The sequence below is a fragment of the Branchiostoma floridae genome, chromosome 5 (genome assembly GCF_000003815.2).
Source record: "Branchiostoma floridae strain S238N-H82 chromosome 5, Bfl_VNyyK, whole genome shotgun sequence".
Classification (NCBI taxonomy): Eukaryota; Metazoa; Chordata; class Leptocardii; order Amphioxiformes; family Branchiostomatidae; genus Branchiostoma; species Branchiostoma floridae.
The window spans coordinates 25343322-25361396 of NC_049983.1; the positions used below are offsets into that span (position 1 = coordinate 25343322).

General features: G+C 43.5%; 1 protein-coding gene across 1 annotated transcript; it reads right to left on the bottom strand.

Moving 5' to 3' along the window:
* Nucleotides 1–1988: 1988 nt before the first annotated feature.
* On the bottom strand, nucleotides 1989–16441 carry LOC118415859 (N-acetylated-alpha-linked acidic dipeptidase 2-like). The gene is made up of 18 exons (XM_035820716.1): nucleotides 16207–16441; nucleotides 14459–14632; nucleotides 12861–12981; nucleotides 12010–12135; nucleotides 10152–10344; nucleotides 9520–9613; nucleotides 9109–9204; nucleotides 8666–8751; nucleotides 8041–8160; nucleotides 7623–7705; nucleotides 6770–6833; nucleotides 6096–6163; nucleotides 5826–5923; nucleotides 5056–5146; nucleotides 4365–4617; nucleotides 4082–4163; nucleotides 3439–3531; nucleotides 1989–2914 (listed from the first exon to the last, which is right to left on the bottom strand). Exons 1-18 carry the CDS (start codon nucleotides 16407–16409, stop codon nucleotides 2725–2727), a joined length of 2235 nt encoding a protein of 744 aa, XP_035676609.1. The 5' UTR covers nucleotides 16410–16441; the 3' UTR covers nucleotides 1989–2724.
* Nucleotides 16442–18075: the final 1634 nt, after the last annotated feature.

Here is an 18075-nt window from a genome sequence, read left to right on the forward strand (position 1 = left end):
GGGGGGGGGGGGGGGGGGGGACCCAGGTGGGCGAAGCCCCCCCGGAAGCTCTTGCATTTTAGACTATTGAGAAGGCTTCTTTTATCAGTTTTTTTAGGGCCATATCTACGATAATCGTAGCAGTCACTTACTTCTCTTCGGCAGTTTGACTTTAAAATATTTCGGGTCAAAGCTTCAAAGACAACTAAAACCTCATAAACAACAAACTTTACTTAGGCTAGCTCAACAGTATACAAAAATATTGTACGGGTTGCCATCCTTAGTTGAAGCGCTTATTTATAGCGCTAGTATCTTCGCTGCGCCGTTAGCCGCCGTGCGACTTTTGTTGACGGTCTGATATCCCTACGTTGCCGCCTCGCTGATATTCCCATGGACATGCTTCAAGAAAAATACCCAGCAAAAAACGCTGTTCTGCGTCAAATTCTATTCTATAAAACATGTGGGACTCAGTTTTACAGTCTAAATATTTTGTAGAAGCACCGTAAAACAATGCAATGTAAAACATCACGTAGCATGAAGTTCGCTGTCAACTGGCACACAGCACATGACTGTTTGAAACTCTAAGTCTAATCAACAGCCATGTTTGATTGATAGCCGGCGATCCTTTGATGAAGTCGGCGAAAGGTGCGTTAGTTAGAAAATCTGCGTTTAGTTTTGATACGTAATTATAAGTTAGACAGTGGCGAGAATGATTATTTTCTCATCAATATTTCTCTTCAGAATTATTTGAACTTAATTGTACATCTAAACAATTGGCTTACCTGTGCAATGTTTATATGATTAATGATCAGTGTACTGAAATCATGTGTAACGTATGGCTCCTAGTCAATAGATCAGCATTTTCTCTATAGTGACCACCTGTCTATAGTGGCCACATTTCCTAGTGCTGTTGTTGTTTGACATAAACTTTGAACATTTAAATTGTAAGTAACTTTAAACTGCCAGAGTTTCAGCCCAATAAAACACTCTCAGCGCCAGGGTATGAACAGACTGACCAGACAGACGAAAATAAATCCTCGAACAAGGTTCAATCGTATCTTCCGGGTCTGGCAGGAAGTTGTTAAACTAAAATAAGAATAGGCTCGATGGCTGATTGCATACAAAGTAAAACAGTTTAACAGTTTTACAGCTTGAAGAAAACAAACGCTCCTACAGTACCTGCACCTGCTTGATAATTATTAAATCGTATGCCCTACTTGAATAAAAAAAGTTCACTGCAATAATAAATGTACCCACATCACAAGGAGCTTATACTTTTTTAAACTTACACCTAGTTATCGTACTGAAAATTGTTAATGACATTACATGAAGTCATTCAACAATTTTCAGTCATGATGAAAATTTTCTGAATGGAAGGTGTGATTATTGTCATTTTCTGAAAAATAGAAGCAAGCTCTGTTTTTACCTGGAATCAATTCACAATACCAGTCCACTTTGGGGGATAATGTACTGTTAAGAAAAAAATAAGAGGATGTTCCATTTTTGCGCAGGGGTGATTTGGAACAGTCCAATGTTCCGTGGGAATGGGTATGGCTGAAATATGCTGTATTTGCTCTTAAGCAAATGTCGGCCTTTCTAGTTTTTCTTTCTGTCCTTTCACATCTTATTCTTTGACTTTGGATTCATTTTGGCATTCTATGGCATTAGTTATCTGTCTTCTGATACTTTTTTTTCAATCTACGGAATATTTGTACTCATTTTACAGCTGCTTTGCACAATTTATTGTGTGGTCGAAAACTTTTTTTTTTTTTGGAAATGGCCGAAAATTGGTGCGAGCGCGGATGTCATCCATATAGTCAAATCAACGTGGCCTTATGTGCATAAACAAGTTGAACAAGAGTTCAACGATCCCATACGTGCGCCAAGCAATATCATATAGCAAAAATATTTGAAATAACGAAATGGCCACATGTACATTAACTTACATGTGTCACAAATATGAAACCTACACCATTTTCAATGAAGTAACACGACGCAAAGACGCTTTTTGTCACTTTATTTTCTTTCTTCAAATTGCACATGTTGCAAATATCAACAACAAATGTTCCTCTCGAACCGAGTTTCCTTTGTGATGAGTATGAAATTCCTGTCAATCCCTATCAAATGATATACTGTATGCATCTTCCTCATTCATTGATCATGCAAATTATATTAGTTTGCATAACTTACATATAATAATGTTGGTCTTCATCTAAATTATTGGCAGGTGAAAACTATGAAAATCCATTTGCTACTCCTTGAGTTGCCCCATTTCAACGTCTGCAACTAAAATTCATGCCGTTACTACTCGCTGACTTCGAGCGAGCTGGCTTTTATTTCATGGGGGGGGGGGGGTCCCTTTCGCGGCAAACAAACTTTTTAGGCAAACTCTACTTTCCAGGCAGAGGTTAGGCTCCGGCTGTTTTTTTAAAACGTTTTAGTCGTTTTTATTGGGCTTTCTATTTTGTATTGTATCTTGTACAGAAAACTCTGCTTGGAGAGTAGGCAACCTCCCTTCCACGGCAAACTGCCTTTCGCGGCATCAGAAAAACTTTGCCAACGTGAAACATCGCGAACCAAGGCCATAAAATAAAAACCAGCCGCGTTTGAAGTCTGTGAGGGAAGCTAAAACTATACCATGTGAAGGTACACATACTACATCAATTTGCTTGCTGCGACACCAGCGTCATTTGGGTGCTATGAATAGTGTTTTCCTACGATTGGACCTAGCCTCGCATATGACAGTTAGGCTGGCATCATCAGGGTGCTGGCCGCTGACTGGATGTTGAAGGCGATGATTGACATTTGCTTGGCCACCTCCCTCCAGGCGGGTGCCGGGTCTGCCGACCGCTCGGCATCGAAGATGGTGTCTGTCAAACCGGGGAAGGGGTCCGACACGTACTTGTTGTGTTTACTGGGCGCCATCAAGGTGTGTCTGTAAACAACAACAAATGAGCAATGTCAACAAACAAAAAAGGCGTGGAGCAAAAGAGTTCTTTGCAACTCCAAATTATCTATAAACAACAACAAACAAGCAAATTCAACAAACAAAAACAAAAAGAATAAAAATTTCTTTGCAACTCCAGGTTCTGTATAAACAACAACAAATAACGAAAGTCAACAAACAAACAAGACATGGGACAAAAAATTTCTTTGAAACTACAGATTATCCATAAACAACAACAAATAAGCAATGTCAACAAAGAAACAAACGAGACCTGGAACTTAACAGTTCTTTGCAACTCAAGACTATGATTTTCTTCACTCAGGGATAAGAAAATCTTCCAGACTGTGCGGTATCGACTTTTAAAGACCTATGCCCTCTGACACATTGATGAAGCGATATGTCCGTAAGGTCATCGCCTTGAAGTAACTTCTCGGGGACGATCACAGAAAATACAGAAAATTCTGTTAATGGGATTTCGTTAAAATCAACGCTTTTGACCTTCGCGTTCCTACCTGTAGAAGGGTCTTCCCGGCAGGCCTAGCGGGTCGATGAAGGCGCGCTCCAACTGCATCAGCTGATCGTTGAACATGCGCACTTCGAACGGACTAGAAGGGGCGGACAGGGAAGCAGAAATGCGCCATTGGTTAAAAGTTTGAAGTTTTTCATTGTTAGATTATTCATTCAATCATCAGAGTAATTACAGCATTCATCTATATGTTGTTTTTCCGATATCCCACGCAGTACCTGTGGTAAGAGCGAAGCATATCGACAGGGCGATCCATTTAGATAAAGGATATTCATACATTCATCCATACTAGTAGCACTAGTAGGGCATTTAGAAAAGGAACAAAAGCGACTAGCAAAGACTGGACACTTCAGATCGTCATGGCAAAAACCAAGCCATGTTAATGGTTCTTGGAATGTTGCACTTTTTCAAACGACTTTTCTACTATTAGATTCCAGTCTCCAATCAGACCTACGGTGCCTTAGAAATAGTATCAAGCTGGCAAGGGACTTAGTATAGCGGCACCAGGTGTCCGTTTGACTCCCTTTGGCCGGCTATCTCCCTTTGGCCGGCTAAACTCCTTTGCCAGCTTTGATACTATCTCTAAGGTACCGATGGGTCTGCTTGGAGACTACCATATCCCAGCTTACTTGTTCTTGTCGATGCCCTGCAGCCGGCTGTGGAAGGCTTGGGCGGCGTCTGTGAAGTTTCGGATGGCCGAGTCCAGAGAGTCTGGAACAAAAACATGAAATTGACCAGTTACACACGATTGGTATTGATTATTTTGGAAAATTTTGTGGATTGGAATTTTCAACATGAGGCTCCGAAAGATGCATTTTTAACTGTAGAACATAACGAAACTCTTCTGAGAATAAAAAAACAACAACTATCTTTTAAAGTTTTACCTCTATTCTTGTTTAAATCCAAGTTTACCTGAGGAAATGCCATGATTGGTCAGATCAGTTCCGTACTCCGCCTGCAGGTCAGAGCGCATGACCCCCAGGTAATTAGCATATTCCATCAGGTCAAAGGGCAGAATGACGGGGTCAGCGAAGCCCCTGATCAGGTCAGCCGCCAGCTGGGCGATCCCGCGGTTGAACTTAAACCCAGGGTCGATGATGTCGGCTTGGAGATGAAAGGTCTCGTACCCGGTGTGGTACAGGGGGTAGCTCGACACGCCGAGAGCCTGCAGGAGGTACGACTCTCATGTAAAACTGCTTTTTTAGTCGTCGATGAAGATAAAACATCCAGGTAATAAGATATGCCAAAAAACTCAAGCAACTAGATGTCAAACATTTCAACTAGCATCCACTAGTTTTCGTCAGTTTTCGTCAGTGATCATTTCCAAACTTCATTAATTTATTCGGTTGCCCGAGTAACTGCTTTTTGACGTTTTTTTTCAGTCGTAGTATACAAACTTTGACCATCATATGATCACAAAAGGGTGTAAGTAGATATCTTAAGCTACAAATGGGTATTTGTGTTTGCTTGTCGAGAGCTGTAAAGAAACAATAAAAAAACTGTTAGTAACATATACATCTAGGATCTACCATTGGATTCAAATTTCGTTCCTTGCTTCTACAAGACTAAACATTGATCTTTAAGTGAATAAGATATGACTCACAGTGTCAAAGGTGTAGCCGAGGTCAATGCAGGACACCCCAACCCGATGCACGAAGCCGGCAAAGTCGCTTCCTGAGCCCAGGAGATCGATTCTGGTGGGAACGAAAGGAAGCATTTTTGTACGTCATACACAATGACGTAAGAACTCGTTTGCATGTTCTATGGCATAAAAGCACGATATTAAAGCATATAAAGCAGACGAAGGCCATAAGCTCATTCATCGTTTCGAGTACACCCGCTCAGAGACACAAGGCTTGTGGGTATAATGCTAAAGGTTAAGGCCCCTGACTTGTAAACAGTTCTCGCATTGTCTCTATTTGCATAACAATGTGTAGACATTTTTTTCTATTTTGCTTTTGGACAGACGAGGACAATGTGACACTGCACTCAAGTTTTGTAACTTATATTAACAGTGTCACATACACGGTACAGACAGAAGGTAAAGATAGCCCCGACCGAAGTCAGGTACCCACCTAGGACTAGGTCAAGTGAGGAAGGTCGTGTTAAGTGCCTTTCCCTAAGGGAACAACGTCGGGGGCACGTCGGGGATCGAACTCAGGACCTCTAGATTCCGAGCCGAACGCTCTACCAGTTACATACGCCACGCCCGACGCCACTATACTAATCGCCACTAAGACGTGTTTTATTTATGTCGTATGGGCCTTCCCGTTTGACACATTACTCACAATTCTTGTCGCTGGGCATTCCTACCCGGAATGTTGTACGAGCTTATTTCGAGGAATACATTTAATTTAATATTTTACAACGTACCTTGGTTGTGTATCCGGGTCGTCCGGGTCATTGGGACTGCGCTTGCGCCAAACGTCGTACATCGTGGTGCCTTCTGGGACGGTTTCCGGCCATGGCAGCTGGAGAACAGGAAAAAAAATGGTGATGATTTTTTTCTATCTATTTCTGTTTTCGTTTACCAATGCGAATGATAGCGCTCTCAGTGGAATCAATTTTCAGAGAGCATATATCTAGATGGGTTATAGTCAACAAATCAATTTTCTTGCAGAAAAGATGAAGAAATATACTTGCCCGTTTGGTGGCTTCCCTAAATTCCTGTCGGGCCGACGGGGATACTTTGGGTCGCAACGTGTAGGTCGCTGTGATAGAAATATGAATCAAAACGGCACACAGTGTAGCAGTTAGATATGCCCCATGCAGAATTTTTACTGAGTAGCATTTGACCAACTGTATACGTATATCAGTGCTTTATTCTTTACAAACATGTGTGACAGCACCGAAAGAGCGGTTCGTTTGATATTGCTGATAGAAAGCAACAACAACAATGTGGCTGTGCCTGTTTGTTTGTTTGTTTGTTTGTTTGTTTATTTATTCATGAAAGCTCAAATCGGCCTGCAGGCCGCTTTTCATTGAGGTCAGGAGAGAAGAGGCAAGGGTCAGACAAAGTGTATAACAGAGATACAGTTACATAGTTTAGAGTCCTTATATGTCCTATAAGTCTATATCTACAATTGCAAAAAAAATACATACATACAAATAAAGATACTGCTACATGATTCAAGTCCGTTCATCGTATTTCTGTTCACCGTTCATCTGTTAATCGTTTTCAATTGAGTTGATGTCTTTGGACGTACCTGAATTCAGTTACAGTCCTGGCACAAGGTGTAGATATTAGTTTTAAGAACCTAATGATAAATGACGTCAGCGACACGTCATTGATCTATGAGCATCAGCAGGTAGCTCACCCATGACTGCTGTGTCGATGTTGATGTAGACAACCGCCCTCGACGCCAGGTTTCTGTGGAACTCCTGCAAGAATGAGCCCGTTAACTTAAAAGTTAACAGTGAAAGGCATGCAGAGCAGTGAACACTAATGGAAATCTGTATTGGCGATAATGTAAACATAGGCAAGATCGGGGTGTCATAATCTCATCCGTGAACATTCCAGGTCATAAGAACTCACCCCACACAGCAGCCCGCGATCTCATGTGTCCAAAAGTCTGATTTTCAAAAATTCCGACCAGCGAACCTCATCGCAGCTGTCAAATATGCCGCCATCCTGACTTCTCATGACAGCAATTTAGGGACTGACCTCTTCAAATTAGGGGTCAGCACAGGCTAAAAAAATAAACCAAAACCTTGTTTTTTTGCCTAATCTGAACGTCTGCACCCTGCACTGTCTCACCAATAAGAAATGTTTCTCATATTTTCCTGCTTCAAGTCGAAAATAGGCTAAAACTCAAATTGGACCTTCTGCGGCTGCATCAATTAGGGTCATTGCCCTGCAAAATGATACGCATTGTGTACCTCGCACACGGTAGTGTCACATGGTCAAGTGATGGAACGAAGTAGACACATGGAGAGGTGCTATATCGGCTAAATTCAGGACTATTATGCAATGGCCGTATATCCAAACTGACGTCAGGACGAGCAATTTGCGGGAAATGTGACGTAAAAGACAGCAAAACTAAACAAAGACATAACCCATGAATATAACCTGTGTACATCTAATGGTATACACTTTGATTAACAGCCCTACCAGGACCCGAATTGGAAATGTGGCCGTAGCACAAGTGAAGAAAGGTAAGTTCCATGTACCTCTACGTGCTCCATGGATCCATGTAGCCCATACTCCTCTGCGTCCCAACTGCAGAACATCAGCGATCTCCGCGGTCTCCAGCCTGAAGGAGACAATGCCAAAACGTCTTGTAATCAACGGAACATGTTAAGGCTTAGATTCCAAGTGCATCGGCACACAGAAGGTACAAGGTTTTTCCGGTGGACTGCCGAATACCCTTGATGCTCCCCAAGGGTAGGCCACGGCGTCTAGGTGTTATCGGATCGGGTCACGGGTTCATTCTTTTCAGTCCGACTTAGATTCAATCCCGGTAGCTTAAGACTTAACTTTAAGTGCAATTCTCCTCGAAGGAGTGTACATGTATGTAAAGGGCAATATAATTGAGGTTTAACAAAAAGTCTACAAGATGGTATTTTGAGTAAATCTTTCAAAACTCACCTCGTTTGACCATCTCCATGAAGGCCCGGGTCACCTCCACCATGACGGCGGTGCCACTCGTCGGGTCCACCGAGCCCAGAGTCCAGGAGTCCCGGTGGTTTCCCATGATCACGTAACGGTCTGGGAAGATGTTAGGAAAATTCTCATCAAAAACCTTCGTTAGACACTTTAATGCAATATTGTTACAACAGTTTGTCCGGCAATGAGACTGACATCAATGCTGAACGATAAGATGAAGAGTACGCCCCGGTTAGCTTGTTACCATCCTAATACTACGGGGGCTCCTTACACTCGAGTAATTGCTGGTAGTAATATTGGGCGGTGCCCAGGCTACGTCCCAGTCTCCACCTCTCACTCTATCACTTCTCCTTTTCCATGTGTACATGTGCTGTGTTGTTCGTCACTTGTCGTGGACAACAACAAAACAGCTATTCTTGTAATCTCGGCTGAAATTCTTTGTTCAATTATTGTTTCTAATGTTGTTATATCTGTATTCATGTATTCAAATGTATGTTAAGTGGCACTGTTAAAATAAGTTTTTTAACTTGAGTGCAGTGTCACTTTGTCCTGTCTGCTTTTATGTTGAATAAAAAAAAAAATTCTTTATAACTGAATCATCCCAAACCTGGCTCGACTCTCCCCCTGATGACCCCGACTGTGTTGAAGATGTCTCTCCGCTCGTTCCGCACGCTGATGTTCATCTTTATGGACCTGGGGAGCGCGAAAATGGAAAGTGCTCGTCAAGGATAAGAATTCTGTCTATGTCCCAAATCAAGGACACCTAGACTGCGTTACTCCTTCCTACACCATATTATCAGACTATATAACAATTCAGCTCAAGTGTTTTTTTATGTACTGTTCATGTCTTGCCTACTGTGTCTAGTTATTACCTTCGCAAAGAAGGTTATATTTTGGGTAGCGTTTGTATGTGGGGGTGTGTTTGTAGATGACCAGCATAACTCGAGATAACGCCTAAGATTTTTTTAAAGATATGACACTTGAAGTACTTAAATTGGTGGTGGTGACTTTAAACGACTATCAGACAATCTATTAAAAGTCCGTCCGTACCGAGCCCAGCTTGCCGAGTCGAAGCCTGGTCCCAGGCGGTAGGTGATGTTAAGTCCTCCCGCCCACTCTGCCGGTGCGGCCGGGCCTCCGATCGCACTGAAAAGTAAAGAGCTAGTGGAACATTTGTGCCAAGGCTTCCCTATTTTTGATTTTGCAGTTTTCGTAGAGGTCTGTTTACTCCCCTTGATCCAAATCGTGATCAAAATAAGCAAGACCTATAGTTCTATTCGTTCCTATTCGGGGCTTCTTTTAAAATGGTATCTATCAGCCATACTATAGATGAACTGACACTAATCTCTGATATCTATATATGTGCGAACAGCGATTTTACAAATTTTTCACCCTTTGTTAATTTAAACACACGGGACCGGAGATCAACTATGATATGTAGTACAGAAGAAACTGCAGTACTTGAGGATGTGCCAGGCGTCGCTGTAGCCGATGGGATGTACGGGTATCCTCGCCAGCGCGTCTGTCTCGTTCTGCTCAATCCGGAACATGTAGTCTGCAGAAAGAAAAGTACAGCTTATTGCTACTAAGTCAGCCACGCCTTTGACCACATTTTCTTACTACAACGCCACCTAGCGATGAGAACTAGCTTTCCAGCCCTAAAGTCCATGTCAGTCTGATTAAATCTCGCTCTTAGCGGCCCGACCGACAGTTATCACCCCCCTCCCCCATTATTCCCGCCAGCGAGAGATTTGTGTAAACCCAGTTGACTAGCTTCGAACGACATTGTTAATCGTCAAAAGGTCATCCGACTTCAAAATCGACCAAACTTGAATTGGTGCATCACCGTTTACCGCTCTGTCATTTTTTAGTCGCTCTGCTGTCGCAGCCTTCAGTACTAGTGGAAAGGGAACCTTACATCCGCTGGGAAAGAAATAACTATGAGCTAGTTCACGGTTCGAAGTGCGCATGCGCAGTGTGATATATTGTGGTTAATGCTTCAAACTTAAACTCATCACCCAAAATGTATCACAGCGCACATGCAGATCTCTAACCGTATGGTAGCTTATTTAGATGACCGTTAGCCGTCCTACCTTTAGCAGGGTACCCCGGTGTTAGCGGCTCGCCCGCGCCTGCGCTGTTGAGGATGTTTCCCCTCTGCACACCTGACCCCGGCAGGTACCAGCCGCGCGGGTACATGTCCGCCTCCCCGCCGCTCCCGACCGTGTCCTCCGGGTCCGTGTACAGGATCAGGCCGGCAGCACCGAACTCCTGCGAGTATTTCGCCTGAAGGAAAAAGCAAAAGAAAGTTGCTAGTTCAACGTTGCGTATGTACAGTGTGATGCTTTGGGGGTAAAATGTCAAACTAGAATGCCCCACCAAACCCATGTCTGTGGGTTTGTCGCCTATAGAAATCCGAAATTTCTCTATCTCTATCAAAAAATATTAGAATATTAAAAGTGGAAATAATCTGGATGAGACAAAGCGTCTCTGCGGCATCGAATAGAGTTGCTTCTTTTCATAACACAGATGTGCCCCCAAAATTGTCTTTTATAATAGAAATTCTACAACCCTGACTCAGGCAGGCGTATATTGCTTACGTTGCCTATAGGCCCCTGTAACACATTTAAGACCGGTGTGACAGCGATCTGGCCCCCCCAGCGATCTCGCCCCCCCGGGGGGCGAGATCACTAGCGTTTTCGCCCCCCTTTAGCGTTTTCGCCCCCCCTCCCCCCAGAACATTACTAGTATTCCTCGGAGGGGTCTTAAGAGCAGCTGGTTACTACATATTAGGTGCGCTACCTGGTACTATACTGCACCTGGGAGTAACATAGTTGGTGTGTTACCTGGTACCTATATGGCACCTTATTACCATAAGATGTCATACCTTGTTCGGTGCAAACACTACATTGAAAGGACATTTTTTTTTTGCAGCTGACATGGCAGAGGTGGCATAGAAAACAATGCTATTGTGAACGTATAAATCAACACCGTCTATGGCACGGAATACGTCAGCTATATGTTTTCAATTTGTCACAGTATTTTCTTTCTTGTGCAGAAAACATTTCCAAAGCACTAAGAAAAACACAATTGAATAATAGTTTCTCATTATAAACACTATCTACGCACAAGTTCATGTACCTGTTGCTAAATGCTACAAAAAACTGGTAAAGTACCAGTCTTAAGAAACACGGGTAAAACACCAGTTCCTAAATACTAGAAAAACAGTCATATTGGAGGTGAAGATATCCATAGGGTAGGTGCATATAACGTACCAGTTTCTAAATACTAGAAAAACAGTCATATTGAAGGTGAAGATACCCCTTGGCCAGGTGCATATACCAAAATGTGCATTATTCTAATGAACACCTTATTTGCATAATCAATAAAGACATGAATTAGTTCTTTTGTGGTCAATTCATAATAGAGGCTTCATATTGGAGATATATAGGTTGCTTGAGGACAGGTGAATACAATGAAATATATCTCATGTCGAGACTCAGGTACATGCAATAAAGGGAATACAAGGGACCCAACCCTCCTTGTCTGAAACAAGTTCAACTATCTTATTGCCATGTACTTACGTTAATATTAATACTATGGATGGAGTTATGTATCAAACTTGTGTACTTATATCATTCTGAAACTGCATTGTGTGATTTATACCAATCAACTTCTAAAATATCATGTAAACCCGTTTTTTTTGGGGGGGGGGCGAAATCGCTAAAGGGGGGCGAGGTAGGGGGGCGAGATCACTAACCGGGGAGGGCGAGATCGCTAGTGATTTCGCCCCGGGGGGGGGGGGGGGGGCGAGATCGCTAGTGATTTCGCCCCCGGGGGGCGAGATCACGGGGGGGCGAGAACGCTGTCACACCGGTACCCTCTTGTTACTTTGCTCCTAATTACTCCCCCAACCAAAGTAGGTGCCTAACCTTTAGAAGCGCCCCCTACCTTTTCTCCCCGGAATATCTTCCCGTAGCGCGCGATGACGACCTTCCCCGTGACGTCAATGCCCAGCTGGTCCCGCAGGCGCTCGTAGTCCTCCACGCGTGCGTAGTTCACGTACACCACATCTCCCTGGAGGATGGCGGAAATAGGGGCATTTACGGTAGCTACAACAGAGGCAGGTTGTACCATGATTAACGCTATGATAGTAGTTTTTACGGTGGCGCAGACTGTACCTTCACATTTCAACTTGATTTTTACTTAAAATCAAAACAGATGTTTGGAACAGTTCCTTCATATGACAAAAAGCTCTGAGGTTGAGAAGTGACTTTCCCAATGGCAAAACACCAGGACCTGCTAGGAATTTGAACCTGGGACCAGAGAGAACACATGGAACCATGTTAAAAGCAATTAAAAGTTACAATACAAACAAAATCGATTTACCGGTCGATCCATCGACTGACTTATTGATTGATTGATTGATTGATTGATCCATTGATCAAACGATGATGATCTAATCTTCTTTTTCTTTCTTTTTGAGTCAGAAGATTCTGTAGCCTTTAATTATTAACTGACTTAGATCCACTCACACCGGGAAGGACGCCTACTACTCTTTTCAATGAGTGTGATGGGTTCTTCATCTTGATCGAGGTATGGCTCTCCTCAAACACGGGGCCTCCATTTAATCCGAGGGACGTCCCTAGTCGAAGCTAGGTACTCATTTCTACCTGAGTAATGGAGGTTAGTCTCATAAAGTGCCTTTAACAAGGATACAAGATCTGTGACAAGACACTGGATTTGAACCCGGAACCTCTTGGAGTCTGTGCCAAACACGTAGCCATACGCCACTGCCCCACCTGCACAGTGCCGGGTGCGGAGTAGGCGTTGAAGGGCTGCACGATGGACGACAGCCACTGCTCCGTCTCCGCGTCAACAGCCTCCTCAAACACGGCCGTCCGGAACCGCTCCCTGTCGTTTCTATGGCAACAAGGGTCATGAGGTCAACTTGATCACCAGACACAATTTTGACACGGTTGCAAAATACTAGTACTATGTTAGTGCTAGGGTTGTACTTCCTGTGCTTGGATATTTAGGGCTACGTGGCTGAAGTAACACATCTACTGATATCTACATAGCAGGGTTATGGGGCTGTACTTACATATCTACCAGGCTCATATAACCGCGCATCTAGCAGGTGTATATAGCTGTACCTGCCAATCTAGGAGCGCTATGTGGCTGTGCTTACCCATTCAGCAGCGATAAGTAGTTGTGCTTACTCATCTAGTAGTGCTATGTAGCTGTACTTACTCATCTAGGTGTGCTATGTAGATGTACTTGCCCATCTAGCAGTGTTATGTAGCTGTACTTACCCGTCTAGCGGTGCTATGTAGCTGTACTTACTCATCTAGCAGTGCTATGTAGCTGCACTTACTCATCTAGCAGTGCTATGTAGCTGTACTTACCCATATAGCAGTGCTATGTAGCTGCACTTACTCATCTAACAGTACTATGTAGCTGTACTTACCCAATTAGCAGTGCTATGTATCTGTACTTACCCAACTAGCAGTGCTATGTAGCTGTACTTACTCATCTAGCAGCGCTATGTAACTGTACTTACCCATCTAGCAGTGCTATGTATCTGTACTTACTCATCTAACAGTACTATGTAGCTGCACTTACCCAATTAGCAGTGCTATGTATCTGTACTTACCCAACTAGTAGTGCTATGTAGCTGTACTTACTCATCTAGCAGCGCTATGTAACTGTACTTACCCATCTAGCAGTGCTGTGTAGCTGTACTTACCCTACTAGCAGTGCTATGTAACTATACTTACTCATCTAGCAGTGCTATGTAGCTGTACTTACCCATCTAGCAGTGCTATGTAGCTGTACTTACCCATCTAGCAGTGTTTTGTAGCTGTACTTACTCATCTAGCAGTGCTATGTAGCTGTACTTACCCATCTAGCAGTGCTATGTAACTGTACTTACTCATCTAGCAGTGCTATGTAGCTGCACTTACCCATCTAGCAGTGCTATATAGCTGTACTTACTTATCTAGCAGTGCTATGTTGCTGTACTTACTCATCTAGCAGTGCTATATTGCTGTTCTTACTCATCTAACAGTGCTATGTTGCTGTAATTACGTATCTAGCAGTGCTATGTAGCTGTACTTACCCGTCTAGCAGTGCTATATTGCTGTACTTACTTATCTAGTAGTGCTATGTAGCTGTACTTACTCATCTAGCAGTGCTATGTAGCTGTACTTACCCAACCAGCAGTGCTATATAGCTGTACTTACTTATCTAGCAGTGCTATGTAACTGTACTTACTCATCTAGCAGTGCTATGTAGCTGTACTTACTCATCTAGCAGTGCTATGTAGCTGTACTTACTCATCTAGCAGTGCTATATAGCTGTACTTACTCATCTAGCGGTGCTATGTAGCTGTACTTACTCATCTAGCAGTGCTATGTAGCTGGGGCTGTCCCTGTCCGGGTAGGACAGTAGGATGTTGTAATCGGTGACGTAAGCGTCGTCCAAGCCCTGTTCCCGCCATTTCTGCACCACCCAATCAGCGTAGGCCTTGCCCTCGGGCGTTCCCGCGAGATGTGGTTTTGACGTCAAGTACCTTAGAGTGACGTTAAGTTAGGATTAGCGTCTAGGATCCCTGTCTCTAACAGACTAATAATGCTGGCTATGGAGGGAGTATTAACCAGGGGAGTTTGAACACCACAGGGAAACAGATACCTTTCTGAGGACTGACTCTCCTGGGCAATTCTTCAACCTTTATCTGCCAAAGTCTGCTATCCACAACTCCATAGGAAGAATTGAGGAAACATTATACAGCAGTAGCAGGGTACAGCACAAAAGTGTACTAGTTTGTGTGTTTAAGGTTGATTCCGGGTAAACCATAGCATGTTTATAGGGCTTCGGGCCGCGTTGTTTATGTTCGCCTTGTTTTTAATATTCAAGACTGGTCTTTCTGAGCAATCTGATTGCTACGAACACGAAAGATTTAGAACACATCAACTTAAACAAACAAAAAAGGAAGGGAGGAAGGAAGGAAAGAATGAAGGAAAGAAGGAAGCAAGGAACGAAGGAATGCAACTACTTGAAATGATAGTTTGAACCCCCAAAATCAAGCGAAAACGAAGTAATGGTTTGGCCTCCCCAAACATCTGCTTCGAGATTGGGGGCATTGACCGTGAGGACCTGGCCAGGTCACGTGACTCCAGCTTCACACAGGCGTGGTGTCTCACTGCACTTGAGGCATCGGTGCGGCACTGCGGGGTTCGAAAAAAATACTCAACGTATTTCAGAGATAAAGAACGAAATTTCTGACGTTTTGTGTATTTTGTTGTCTTCTAAGTCATACTGCCCTAAGTGCAGTGAGATACCGCCTTTAGGGATCATCCAGAACCAAATCCTTCTGCGACTCCGTAACAGGAGTGCGCATATTCAAATCCGTATGAGTTACGTGTTCACACTATTTCAGCCAGGTCAAATATTGCAGTCCGTTTAATCATGCTTGCCGAAATCCAGCACGCGTCTGCTTGGAGTTGACATCACACCCGTGGCTACAGTGCTGTACCAATGCACGTTGTTTTAATACTAAAAGTGCTTGCTGAGGTGAGAACTCTTGGAAAAGGGCCAAAACCTGCGAGACGAGTTGTGGTAACACGCGATTACATTATGGTAAGGTACGTGAGTACACGTTCCTCGGGACTGTACGCATACGTACCTGGTCAGATATATAGATAAGAACACGATCTAGAGAGACGTTTTACAGTCGTAAACATCGCAGTTCTGGATTCATTATCGACCGTTACTGACCAGCCCCTAACCAACTGTGTGATTTCCTCTTTCGTTGTGCATGTATGATATTGAGGAGACATTTGATATTCATTTCATATCAAATTCTGAGGTCATTGATCCTCCCCTTCCCTCTCTCTTCCTTCCTTCCTTCCATCTCTCTGTCTCTATCTCTCTCCCTCCCTCTCTCTGTCTCTGTCTCTCTGTCTCTGTCTCTCTGTCTCTCTCCGTCTCTCGTTCTCTCTCTCTCTCTCTCTTGACATATATGAGTGAATACCACAGCTTCCCTTGCGAATAATAGAAAATAAAAGCAGACTGCAGGCCCACGCCGTACGGAAAACAGCAGGCAGACCCTCTCCACCATGGCATAGTTTACATAATGGTTCTTACCGTAAGTTTTCCTCGATGTTTTTAGCGCTGATCTCGTCCCTCAGCGCCTCGGCGACCCACGCGTCCCCCTCCGAGAGGAAGTCGGCGAACTCCCCGGTGGCCGATCCTCGGGAGAAGTACCCGATCAGCACGCCCACGACAATCCCCAGCACCCCGACCACTACCGAGATGAAAATCACGCGATTCCTGGACATATTCTCCATATTTTGTTACTGTAGTCTGGCCGTAAAACTTCCCTGTCTTCCCTGTCAGAACTCGAGCACCGTCCCCCGTACACACAAGGATCCAATCAGCTATCAAGACTAATCGATTGTTCTTGAATCTGACGAAGGGTTGGCTCTAAATTTTCTAGATCTTTCCCACTTCCTTCCTTGATGTAGAGAGGTTGTTCGACGCCGTGCACACATTGTAGAAGTGTCAACACAACAGCCGCCAACATGAGAGATTGGACCTGAGTGTGTGCACGCCTGTCGAGTTAGTCTCTCTCGGTACCAGACTGTTTCCAGGGCATCTAAAGGCCAACTCCTAGGTTCAAGCAAGGGCCAACATGCCAACATACGACAGGCTTCCCGTCACCAGGGTCTAAGTCATTTGACCTGTGTGGGTCACTAATAGACGTGGGGTAAGCTCTTCTTTTTCATCGATGTTGTTGCCTGTTTGTCACCGTGCGCACATTGTAGAAGTGTCATTCAATACTGTACATCTAAAGCAGTGGGAGACGAAACACATTTTATTTCCAAAAATCGAAAGAATCACCCTGTTTGGAGAAGCCACAAAGACTTATCCCAACTTCCCCACATTGACAGACGAACAGAAAACCAATTTTCTCTTGAAATCGCGGAACCCTCAAATTTTAGAAAAAGTGGGGCTTTTCGTCTCCCTCTGCTTCCAGAAAAGAAGTCAAACCAAACCCGTTTAGAAATAGCCATTGTTACTTGTATAATGTATCTACTTTGTTTATACTATGTACTTGCAATTAGCCCTCGGGCACGAACTTGCAAATAAACTTCTTATCAAAGAGCCTAGCCTGGGTACAATTTCCACTTGAGCTTATTGCACTCACTGCAGGTTACTCACAACCGCTCAAGGCCAGTCTTTGCGTACTTACACCTTGCGCAACCGTGCGAGTAACGTGCGTTGAGACGTAACGTGAACCTGAAAACCATTGATTTTTTGTTCACAAACACTTCCGGTATGACCTTTTCAGGAAATTAGACTGCCACTTCATTGTAAAACATTATCGGACTACATTCAGGACAGATCTGAGAGCATGTAATGATTTGCCCAATAAAAGTCTGTTACCCTGATGGCAGAGTATTATGATTACGGGACATTTTGCAATAGCATATGATATGACTCTCTCACTGGTCTTGCCAGTCGTTCCCCACGTTTTCAGAAAAACGTGGCGGACGTGTCCTCCCAAAAAAACGTACGGACCAAAAGCACGTACGGCGGGCTGCGCCCTGAGCTGGCTACGGTCACATTCCCAAACCAGGGAGCGCAAACTATAACGTAAAGACATCAAAACGCATAGAACATACTACGCTGCAGCTTGTTTTCAGTTGTGTTGTTTCACTTTTCTTCTATACCGTTCACTAAGTTGGGATAAAATTTTAGCTAGTATTTAATTAAGATCATATATTCTTACAAAAGAAAAACGTTTTATCTTCAAGAAATTTTTTTTTCTTTTTACTTGTAGGTATTCAAAGAAACGATAATTGCAAGTGAGATACACGCAATTTGTTTGATTATTTATTTTCAATTTTACATAAGACATTTGTGAAAGTAACATGCAGTGTGTGATTTATGTACAATCATGTAGAAATTATAAAACGGATTCCATACAAATGTCACCACTGTAACGATTCT